Source organism: Lytechinus pictus, chromosome 3, assembly GCF_037042905.1.
Source record: "Lytechinus pictus isolate F3 Inbred chromosome 3, Lp3.0, whole genome shotgun sequence".
Taxonomy (NCBI): Eukaryota; Metazoa; Echinodermata; class Echinoidea; order Temnopleuroida; family Toxopneustidae; genus Lytechinus; species Lytechinus pictus.
The window spans coordinates 56,782,423-56,794,753 of record NC_087247.1 but is presented as its reverse complement, the minus strand read 5'-3'; the positions used below and the strand labels follow the sequence as shown (position 1 = coordinate 56,794,753).

Below are 12,331 nucleotides of genomic sequence, written 5' to 3'. Positions count from 1 at the left end.
ACTTTTTTACATTTAGGACTAGATGTTTGGATAGGTTGTCCAATATGTAAATCGTTGTTTGACAATACAGGATCACGATCATTCAGTATCTCAAAGCTATTATCAGTTTGGATATCACTCACATCCATAATAAATAAGGAAGAATGAAAGTTTGGTGCTCCACAGTCACAACAAATCCAAGAATAAGAGTCATGTTTAGCAAGGGCATCATTTTGAAAAGATTTATTTCCCAATTCATCATAATGTAGTACGCACGTCTGTGCAACTCTAAGCTACATTGTGAGCAAGTAGCAGACAATGCATGGATCACTATAAAAAGTGCTAACGATAGTGCCATCGGAAAGAGCGCCAGCTACGGCAGTGGAATGAAAAGAGTAGTTTCTCTCATGGCTTCGGATCAAGCAGACGTACCTCTGGAATCGTCGTAAATCCTCGACCCCGTTGACTAATCCGGACGTTTTGGATAGATATTTGGTCAGCGTAGATTTGACAGTGACATTTGTAGTGTGCTTATAGGTTCATATTAGAGGCAAATTTTTTTTTTTTTGCATGATTCATGTAATATGTGCTGGGATTGTTGAGTGGCTTTAAATTTTTAGGTTAATGCTTAGTTAATCCTTAATTAAGGTTACTTCAGGTAGAATTTTTATTTATTTACGCAAAAATAAATCTATCAATATCAAAAAAATAAATAAATAAATAAGCTCTTGATTTATTTTTACAATTTTATAAGTCAAACACCAGCAGCGATATTTCTCAGGGCTGGTATGGTAGTCTTAAGGGTACGTACATTTAGAACTGAACTTATTTAAATTTATGGTTGTGTAGGTATACAGAGCTACAATTGAAAGCTCTAGAATAAAGTACCTGTGAACTTTATGGTCAGGACATTTAATTTTAAAGGAAGATTGGAAGTCTGGAGCACTGTTCTATTTTGAATGTGCATGACTGTATTGTGAAAGAACTTGTACAGTATTTCAGTACATGTAGGTAGTAATTAGGTAAGGTAATTTTCTTCATGTACATGTAGTGTATGTGACGTTAATGGTGTGCATTGCTCCCAATAACTTTTTGTCTCGGGAGATGTACAATACATTAGTTTAATTTAAAACTTGGTTTTTGTGAGCGGATTGACTTATTTTTTCTTTTTTTTTTCTTTTGCATTTGCCGGAGGAATCAAGAGAAAGGAAGTCTTTGTCATTCCTAACTGTACTAATCTCATTAACAGGTCAGTATTGTTTTGTTTTATATTATAATAACAATTTAGATAGTGCAAAGCGGTTCATCACTTAGATTTTGATTCCGAAAGACAAAAGAAACTTTAGTTTTCCTTTATAAGAGTGTAAGAAAATTAAACACTTTTAAAAACGGATGCTTATTTGAACTTTCCAGTACAGATTCTGGCAAAGCACAGGGAAAGTCTATACTTATTTTTTCATGAGCATCCACATTTCTTTTGTGATATTTTTTGGAAATGCTTGCTGAATCGCTCTGGACTAATCTGGTCATTATATTAATCAAATATTGAACCTAGATTGTTGGATAACAGTGAAATAATATTCATGGTTTAACAATATTACAGTTGTCTCCTCTTGATTAGGTGAAGTTTTGGGGAACGTTTATTGTTAGTAGTTTTAAAATCTCTATAATAGTGTGTCCAATAAAAAGGGGCATTTTTTGGTTGTAAAAATTTTATTATTATTATTTTTTCTTTTTTTTGCAAATTATTGGTCAGAAGTTTTCTTTATTCAATAAAGCCCAATTGTCTTTATCCAATTAAACAGAGACTACTGTACTTAGTTGTTCAATTTAATAACACCTATAATACTTAGTGCATTTGCACAATAAATAATTTTTGTGTGTGTGTGTGTGTTAACTAGTGGTGCTAATCTATTGTGATACTGTGCACACTAATGAGATAACATTGTACATGTACTAATATTCAAGTTTATAGACATCAATATCTGAGACACCCAAAAGGATTGGGATTTGCATATAATTTTTCTTATCCCTGACTACTGGGGTGCAAACTTCTATTCTGTCATCTTGCAACACCTCAGTACTTGCTTATGTCAAAGAAGGAATTTTTTTATTTTATTTGATTAGTCTTTTGATTTTCTTGTTCAGTAATCATTGGAGCAAACAAATATGGCTCAATCACAAGAAATTAAAATTAATTTTTGTAGTGAGGATGATTTGATTCCCATTTGTTCGTTGCCAACGGCTAAGAAAATAATCAGATGGAGGGATCAATGTGGGAATTTAACCCAATCCTTGTTTCTTCTGTGTCCTAAATTACGGTATGGCTCCAAATACTTGCCACACCTGGATTTCGAGCACAATAGTCAATCAGACTTGAATATGGATGATTATACAAGCAAGATGAGAGGGGGAGGGGAGGAATCTGAGGAGGAATCTGAGGAGGAGATAGAGGCTGAGGGTAATCCCAATGTTAGTGGGGGTAATCTTCATTCAAGTGAACATGCTCAATTTGAGCGAACCTCTAGTAGTCGAAATCGTTATGAGAATAAGGGGGTATATAATGATTATGCGATTAGGGGTAATCCTCGGACAACTAGCCCAAGAAGTGGCCGGGATCCTTCTGCTAGGCCGGAGCACCCACCATCCCTTCCAAAATCGATTTCGTTCGATGGTCGAGGAAGTTGGGAGGCATTCAAAAACAAATTTTCTTCATACGCAGCCGCATACCGATGGACGCCCGAAGAGAAGAAAAATGCACTTGGGTGGTCGCTTCAGGGCGAAGCCTCTGAATACTTCGCTGCCATTTCAAGGCAAGGACACAAAGAATACGCGTACCTAATGTATCTCTTGCAAGAGCGGTACAAAAGAAATGCGTTACCCGAAGAGGAACTTGCTGAGTTTCATACCGCTCAGCAAGAACAGGATGAAGCTTTAGCTGATTGGGCAGGACGGCTTCGCGTATTAGCATACCGTGCTTTTGAAGGACTGGGAAATATTACGAATCCAAGGGTTCAATCTCAGCTCGTGCTTCAGTTTTGTAAGGGTTGCGTAAACAAACAAGCAGGTTACTCTGCTCTTATGTCCCATCCCGTCACCCTTGAGGATGCGATTCAAGGAGTAAAGTGGGCAGAGAATTCCCGTAAAGTCGTGTCTGGACGAAGCCAAGACCGGAATAATTTCAGATCGGAAAATAGGGTAGTTCGTCCGCGAACTGTACAGTCCGTGACCTGTTCGGAATACAATTCCGAGGATGAGGAGACCGAGTCTTCTCATGTTTCGCGTGTTCAACAGACTTCTACAAGTAATCGACCCTGGACGAATGATGGACGCGATAACACAATCAAGAGTGTTCTAGAAACCATACGGACAGGATTCGAGGGGATGCGGTCAAGTCTTGAAGGTCTCCGAGAGGACATTAAAGGGATGAAAGTTAGCATGAATGGTCTTCGGGATGATTTGAAAACCGAAATGACAGAACTAAAACAGAGCGTTAAATCACTCAGACCCCGTCCGCGATCTCCATCTCCGACTACATGTTTCCATTGTGGGCAGACTGGTCATATTAAGCGTGAGTGCCCCAGTCTGCAAAAGGTGTCCTTCCTACTTCACGATACGGAAAACATGGAGGGATCGGGGAGCGAGGCCGATCCCCGGTCCGAATGGAGCAAGGCCAAGAACCTATAAATCAGGGAAAAACAATTGAATCTGGCTTTCAAATTGAGTCAGATATTGAATCACGTAATCTGCCGGACATTACGGAGCAAGCAGAATCTACTTGTTTTGACCCGCTAGAATTAGACACTACTTCCGTAGCTGATGTGTTTTTAGAAGCATCGTCTGCATTTGAGGTACCCAAAGTGGTAACTGTGAATAAAGTATCCAGTACTTCAATGTTATACATTCCGGTTCGTCTAGGAGAGCTGGAAATGAAAGCAGTAGTGGACACTGCTGCCGAAGTGTCGATCATCTCTGATAAGGTTTATTCCATTTTGAAACCTCAACCTCCGACCGTTGAAAATATCATCCTCCAAACAGCGGACAGAAATTTGAAAATGAAAGCTATGGTAGTGGGACGAATCCCCATTAGCCTTGGATCAGTTCAGTTTGAGGAAAGATTACATGTAGCCCCCATCGGAGACGACATGCTTCTCGGTTTAGATCTTATCACCATGTATGGTATGGACATTTCGGTGCGGGACTCTAAACTGACCATTGGACTACATGAGATCCCATTGCACTTTGGGACAAAACCCCAGAATGCGACTCCTCATCACGTCAAACGCGTCACAGTGTACAGTGCAGCAGTCATCCCCCCGAACTGTGTCAAGCGGGTGAACTGCAATGTAGAAGGGGACATGGAAAGTACCTTCATGTTCCAACCAACTCACCCTTCTCCTATATGGTCACCGCGGATCGTTTTTGACCGGGGTAAGGATCTTTCCACATATGTAGTTAACCTGACAGATTCCTACCACCGGTTGCCAGCTGGTTTGCCCTTCGGAACGGCAGAAGAAGTGACCCTCGTGGAACCTAATATTGTAGATGGACAGAACTTTGAAGAAACAGATATTTCCGTAAAACAAACTTCGGTTATGGACTCGCCTAGTATCGTCCCATCTCATTTGACTGACCTGAGAGACAGGTCGAGTGAATCTCTCTCTGCAAGGCAGATTTTTTATTTAGATAATCTTTTATCAGAATATCAGAACGTCTTTGCTAGGGATGATTTCGATTTGGGAAATTTCAGAGCAGTTACCCACAAGATAGACACTGGAACGGCAAATCCCATCAAACAGAAAATGAGGCGGACACCTATCAATTTCGCCCAAGAGGAGAAGGCGCATCTAGACAAGATGCTGAAGGCAGGAGTCATCAAGCCATCAATTTCTGAATGGGCGTCACCCCCAGTTCTGATCAGGAAGCGTGACGGATCAGTGCGTTGGTGCATAGACTATCGCGCCTTGAATAGTGTGACTAGGAAGGATGTATATCCATTGCCTAGAATTGAGGAATGCTTGGACACATTAGCCGGAAACATATCGTTTTCGAAATTGGATGCGAGCGATGCCTATTGGCAGATACACGTCGATCAACCTGATCAGGAAAAGACAGCCTTTATTACAAGATATGGGTTGTACGAATTCGAGCGAATGGGATTCGGACTATGTAATGCCCCCGCAACGTTTTCCAGGGCAATGAATCTCATTTTGTGCGGGCTCACTTGGGAGATCGCTCTCGCATTCTTAGACGACATCCTGGTCCTTGGAAAGAGTTTTGAAGAACACTTAAAAAATCTTTGGATAGTGCTGAACCGATTTCAACAGTTTGAACTGAAATTGAAGCCAAAAAAGTGTGCTTTGCTCCAAACAAAGGTCGAGTTTCTCGGAAGAGAAGTTGATAACACTGGAATTCATCTAAGAGCGGAACATGTCCAGGCCGTTCAATCATGGCCGGTGCCAAAGAATACCCGGGAAGTTGAGCGTTTTTTGGGACTCGTAAACTACCACAGGGTTTTCTTGAAAAACTACGCAAAGGTAGCTGCCCCTTTATACGCACTAACAGGAAAACAACCATTCAAGTGGGAGGAAGCGCACCAATGTGCTTTCGAATCAATCAAGCACATGCTTATTACAGCTCCGGTACTTACTCTTCCTGACTCCACTGATGGATTTGTGCTAGACACGGATGCCTCCGATATTGCCCTTGGAGCAGAACTTCTACAAATCCAAAATGGTGAGGAAAAAGTGATATCGTATGGAAGTTGTGTGCTCGCCAAGGAACAACGAAGATACTGTGTGACAAGAAAAGAGTTACTAGCGGTTGTATTGTTTACACGATTCTATCGCCACTATTTACTAGGAAAACCATTTCTTGTCCGAACGGACCATAGCAGCTTACGATGGCTATTGAACTTCAAGAGACCACAGCCTGGTCAGATTGCTCGCTGGATCGAAGAATTAAGCCAATACGACTTTCACATAGAGCATCGAAAAGGGAACAAACATGTTAATGCAGATGCGTTATCCAGAATCCCTCAACCACCCTCCTCCTGTAGCTGTTATCAACTAGGCAGTAAGCTGAAAGACCTGCCGTGTGGTGGGTGTCATCATTGTGAGCGTGTGCACAAGCGGTGGGCATACTTCGTTGAGGAAGTGGACGACGCAGTGCCGTTAAGCAAACGCTCCCCAGTCTGCAAAGTAAGTATGACGGTACCAGGTACAAGTGATTCTCCGCCCAGCATTTCTCCCCAGGTTGAGGAAATCGGTGAGCTACGAGAAGTTACAATTTTACGGTGTAGCATTCCCACCGTGAATGCCATTTCCCTTTCAGACATCAGCGATGAAAACTTCAGGGAAGCGCAAGAGAAAGAGACCTATTTCGGACCCATACGAGCCTGGCTGGAGTCTCAAACGGTTCCGTCCCAAGCTGAAATCATGCTTTGGGGTGCAGAGCAAAAGTTCTTATGGATCAATCGAGATCTTCTCATTCTTAAAGATGGTCTACTGTATTGGAAGAAGGATGAACAGCTGTTCGTTGTTGTGCCCCGTGCGCTAAGAGAACAGATTATGCAAGTTAACCATGATCTCCCTTCTTCAGCACATCCTGGTTGTGATCGAACCTTTGCGAAGGTACGCCAGAAGTATTTCTGGTATCACATGAAAGACAACATACAATTGTATGTCATGGCCTGCCCTCTTTGTAATAGGAACAAGAAGCCGGATCGTCATCAGCGTTTTCCCCTTACCCGGTATCATGCCGGTTTCCCAATGGAAAGGGTGCATCTAGATTTTCTAGGCCCCTTGCCTAAAACTACTAATGGGAATGAGTATATTCTGATGATCGTTGATCAATTTACTAAATGGACAGAAGTCATTCCCCTACCCTCCCAGTCCGCTGAAGTGACAGCACGGGCAGTAGTAAATGAATTTTTCAGCAGGTTCGGTTATCCTTATCAAATCCATACCGATCAAGGCCGAAACTTTGAAAGTGCCCTGTTTCATCAGCTATGTCAGTTGCTGCAAATTCAAAAGACACGTACCACGGCATATCGACCTTCTGCCAATGGGCAGGTCGAACGTTACAATCGTACATTGATGGCAGCAGTTCGCTGTTACGTCGACAAGACCCAGACACAGTGGGATAAGTATCTTCCCCAGATCGCCGGAGCGATTAGAGCGACCGTTAACCGCAGCACAGGATTCACACCTAATAAGCTCATGTTGGGACGTGAAGTGAATCAGCCCACTGATTTAGTATTTCCCCTTCCCTCCAGCCAGGAACGTAAACTCCCCAGCGAGTTTTGTAAAGAGCTAGGTGACGCAATTCAAACAGCTCATGACACTGCACGGGAAAACCTTCATGCTACACAACGAACAATGAAGCGCGATTATGATGTGCGAATAAAGACAAGTGACTACAAAGAAGATGATTGGGTTTATTTTCTGAACCTTGCCACCCCCAAAGGGAAGTCAAAGAAGTTGTACCCTCCCTGGAAGGGACCGGCCCAAATCACGAAATGTCTGTCCCCATATCTGTTTCGGATTCGGTACAGGAACTCATTCTTTGTGGTTAATCATGATCGAATAAAGAAATGTAATGATCGTACACTCCCTACCACTCCAGGGTCACAATTAAATGCTGTTTATTGCATCTGCAGGAAGCCAGACGACGGAAAATTGATGATACAATGTGACCGCTGTGGAGATTGGTTCCATGGAGCATGTGTAAATATCTCACCTGCGGATGCCATAGCCATCCGAACGTATGTGTGTCCCCTGTGCCATGCGCCTAGGGGAACCCCTTGTTACTTAAAGTGGAAATGTCAAGAGTGTAAATAATTTATACCATTTTATGTTGTGTGCACTTCTTTATTTATACAGGAATAAGTAGCATGGAGAAGGTAACTCCTTTTGTGATGTAAGCTGAACAAGACAGGCTTCATTCACAGTTTCGTTTCAGTTGGAATTCGGTAGAGGTAAAAATTCTTATTTAGGGCTAAAAAGTAAGCCTATGCTATAAATTCTAGCATGCATATATACAGTTGTTAATCATTTAGATCTCCTAAACTTGTGAGTGGGATTTTGGGGATCAAGATATAGATCCTTTTAGTCTAAATATGAACAGTTAAAAATATTCAGTATAAATCATTCTATTTGATCATAATTTGTGTCTTAACTAAACAATTTGTGTCCGAACAAAACAAAACAAAACAATTTGTGTCTTAACAAAACAAAACTTTCATCATAACTTCACCTTAATAAACAGTTTATTGCTAATATAAGATAGCCTGGTTATATGTGCCGATCATTTATATGATATGTATGATATCTGTTCTAACCGTTTCATCTTCTTGTTTTTATATACAGCTTACAAGAGTTGGAAATGATAAGTGACCTAAATTTTTTATGTCAACTCCAAAAATATATTCACTGCTCACAGGAACCAGAGTATTGTAAGGCATGGTATTATCTGTAGTATTACTTTAATTACGTTTATTTCAAAAGCTTTTTCTCGCACATTCAAATATGCATGTGAGTTAGGGAATGATGTGAAAAAAATAGACTGCATTGGTATATGGTAGTTAAATAGTAATGTAGAATCAAGTAACAACTGATTTTTAGTATTGATAGGTAGTCAGTAATCACTTGCAACTGTGATTGATGAGTGATTGATTAAATATATATTTATGCACATGTCTCCCATGAGTTCTCCCATATGACTAATTGTTGAACGGACCTTCGCTTCCTTTTCAATACCGGGAGAAACTCATTTTTACTGGTGAGCGGACTTTTGCTTCTTCTTCTTCTTCTTCTGGAAACAGTACAGTCCACCGTCTGGTGTATTGTCGTACTGGTGAAGTGCAGCGTGCAAGTGTGTGTACATTATTCGATAAAAAATTGCTTAAAGCGTGCAAGTAAAAACAACCACCGTTATTAACGGAGCTGGGTCTTTTGTACCTCTTGTTTAAAGATGTGTAGAGAGGTACAATTAACTGTGCTGTTGGGGAGGGAGTTCCAAAGTCTTATCGAATCTGGGAAGAAGCTCCTCTGGTAGACAAGTGTTCTGGCAAAGGGAACAAAGATCTTCTGAGAATGACCTCTATGCATGGATGTGGATGGAGTGAGGAAGGTAGGTGGAATGTCAATGAGTGAGTTGGTAATACAGTAGATCATCACCACCTTGGCCTGTGCCCTACGTTCTTGTAAAGTTTGCCATTTGAGCTGGTTCAGCATGGCTGCTACACTGCTTGTTCTGCGGTGGTCATTACAGACGAAGCGTGCATAGCGTCGCTGCACCATTTCAAGCTTATATTTGCTTGCGTGTGAGGGTCCCATATTATGCTGGCATACTCCATGATTGGTTGCAGGAGAGCTTTGTAGCACAGTTCCTTGACCTTTCTTGGACATGGCCGGATATTTCTCTGGAGGAAGGCACGTGTGGAGTTGGCCTTTTTGGTTACAGCATTTATATGTTGATTCCAGCTGAGGTTCCTCTGCAGCTCAACTCCAAGATACTTTGCTGTATTTTTATCAGATATAGTCTGTCCATGGATGAAGTAAGGCTTGATGATAGGTTTGCGCTTATTTGTGACATGAAGTACTTGACACTTCTGTGGATTGAATTCCATCAGCCAATCATGCTCCCATCGTTGCAAGGAGTCAAGGTCCTCTTGGAGACGAATGGCATCTTCCTCTGTCTTGACGTTGGCATAAACCATGCAATCATCAGCAAAGAGCCTTACTGTTGAGTTGTTGGAGAGATACTCTGGCAGGTCATTGATGAAGATGAGAAAGAGCATTGGCCCGAGGACACTGCCTTGCGGAACGCCTGATGTTACTTGGCTGGTGTTGGAGATGGATCCGTCCAATACAACGCGTTGGGTCCTATTACTCAGAAAGTCAGCTATCCAATGGTGAGTGTGATCTCGGATTCCATAAAATTGAAGCTTGTGTAACAGGCGTCCATGCGGTACTTTGTCAAATGCTTTAGAGAAGTCAAGGAGTATCATATCCAGTTGACCCTTGTCATCAATGCTTCTAGCAAGATCTTGGACGGCAAGAATCAGCTGAGAAACACAGGATCGTTTCTTGCGAAAACCGTGTTGAGCATCAGACAATACATTGTGATCTTCAAGGTGGGTCATGACGTCACTAAGAACGATGTGCTCTAGAATCTTACAGGTCACAGATGTCAGAGAGATAGGCCTGTAGTTCTCTGGTTTACTACGGTCGCCTTTCTTGAAGATGGGGACAATGTTAGCCATCTTCCATTCAGCAGGGATGATACCTTGATCTAGGGAGGCTTGAAAGAATATGGAGAATATTGGTGTCAATTCGGTGGCAAGTCCCCTTAAAAGTCTGGCAGGAATTTCGTCAGGACCAGATGCCTTATGGATATCAAGCTCAGACAGAATCTTATGGACCCCTGGGGGAGAGATGATTATATGATCCATTGATGGGTAAGCACTAGGCCCTTTGTCTCTCAGGCTGGTCATATCTTCATCATGGTTGAATTCCGATGAGAATTGTTGGCTTAAGATGTTGGCCTTAGAGAGACTGTCAGCAGTAGTCAGACCATCATGAGACTTTAATGGTGCTACACCTGAGGCATCATGGCGCTTGCTGTTTACAAAACTCCAGAAACGCTTTGGATTACTTGTGGTGTCTGGACTGACAATATCTGTTAAGTACTTGTTGTAAGCTTGTTTGCAGGCAATTCTGGAATGTCTCTTGACCTGCTGGTACTTCTCAAAGTCAGCTTGGTCATTGCTGGTCTTCGCTCTGTTATAGTACTTTTTTTTCTTTCTTGAGAGCCGTTTGACAGAGCGAGTTATCCAGGGCTGGTTGTATCTAGTTGATGACATCTTTGAAGGTACATGCTTATCCAGCAGCTTTGTCAGAGTTGTTTTGATGTCAAGCCACATGTCTTGTACAGAGCTAGAAGTACAGTATTGACCAGTAAAGCTGTTCTGGAATACAAGGCAATCCTTCTTCAGGTTCTCTAAGCCTGCCTGCTTCCTTTTCAATACCGGGAGAAATGTAGTACGCACGTCTGTGCAACTCTAAGCTACATTGTGAGCAAGTAGCAGACAATGCATGGATCACTATAAAAAGTGCTAACGATAGTGCCATCGGAAAGAGCGCCAGCTACGGCAGTGGAACGAAAAGAGTAGTTTTTCTCATGGCTTCGGATCAAGCAGACGTACCTCTGGAATCGTCGTAAATCCTCGACCCCGTTGAGTAATCCGGACGTTTTGGATAGATATTTGGGCAGCGTGTGTTTGAGTTATCACCACCTGGTCAACCTTTGGCACGTTTTGGGGAGTTTGGAGCTTCAAACGAACCATATTTTCATCGTACCTTTTCATCGTGCACTTTCATATTTCGCGGTAGTGCATTACATAATACATGGGCCCATGACTCGTCCATGGCTGTGTTATAGCCATGGACATTGACTTTCACGCGTACGTAATCACCGGACAGACTCGTACTTCGTAGCGTGTATGTTATATAGGGACTTTCGCGTACGTACGTCCGCGGAGCTGAGCCACTGCACGGTCGGTTGGCCGCAACGCTCCCACCCTGGATCGACTGTACGGAGCTGAGCTCTCAAGTTTTGCCTCGGACTTTGCTACGGAGCCTCCACTTCGCGCACCCCGGTCCCGTCGGCGTGCCTCCCATCACATCGATCCCATCCTTTCCCCGAGTAAGCCTAGAGCAAGTCGGGACTCTGTCAGCCAGTGGACTTGCTCGAAGCCTTTTCTCCCCAACATCCAGGTAAGACTCATTTACCTTGATGGCACACATTTTCTCAGATAGAGAACTTCCTGCTTTATGCACTCTGCTCACACATAAATTCTTAGTTAAAGAGGCTAATATTGTAATATTAATGGTTGCCGACTATTCAGTCATGTCAGTGCAATGTATTAATTATTATGATACCTTTTCTATTCTTGTTGTAAAATAGAAACACTTATCGTAGACTTAGCCCAAACTGCGGTCTACGTATACAACAATAATAATATTTGCAATTTTGTCATAATTTTTCTTTTTGAAAATTATGCTATTTTGTGACTAAGGCTACGTCTCGTCCACTCACACAACATGCGAGGTTAGTATACGGTACTAACCTCGCACAACACATGTGATTTCATAGTGCATTTTGACGTTTTCATTCATCACACGAACGTGAGGGACTAAACTACGCCAAACCTTTCAATATTTGTCCGCTATGTTAATCTTGATCGTATGATCAAGTTTTTATGAAAAAGCAATTATAAATTATTTATTAAAGTGTTTTTATCGCTTACCTCCAAATCTCAACCAGGATACTTCGCTCGGTCCGTCCT

At 42.1% G+C, this 12,331-nt stretch overlaps 1 protein-coding gene across 1 annotated transcript; it reads left to right on the top strand.

The window, feature by feature from the left end:
- The first annotated feature begins 3,872 nt into the window (after positions 1-3,872).
- LOC135153446 (uncharacterized) lies at positions 3,873-8,375 on the top strand. The gene is made up of 2 exons (XM_064096029.1): positions 3,873-6,611; positions 8,349-8,375. The coding sequence occupies exons 1-2, from the start codon at positions 3,873-3,875 to the stop codon at positions 8,373-8,375; spliced, it is 2,766 nt and encodes a 921-aa protein (XP_063952099.1).
- The last annotated feature ends 3,956 nt before the right edge of the window (positions 8,376-12,331 follow it).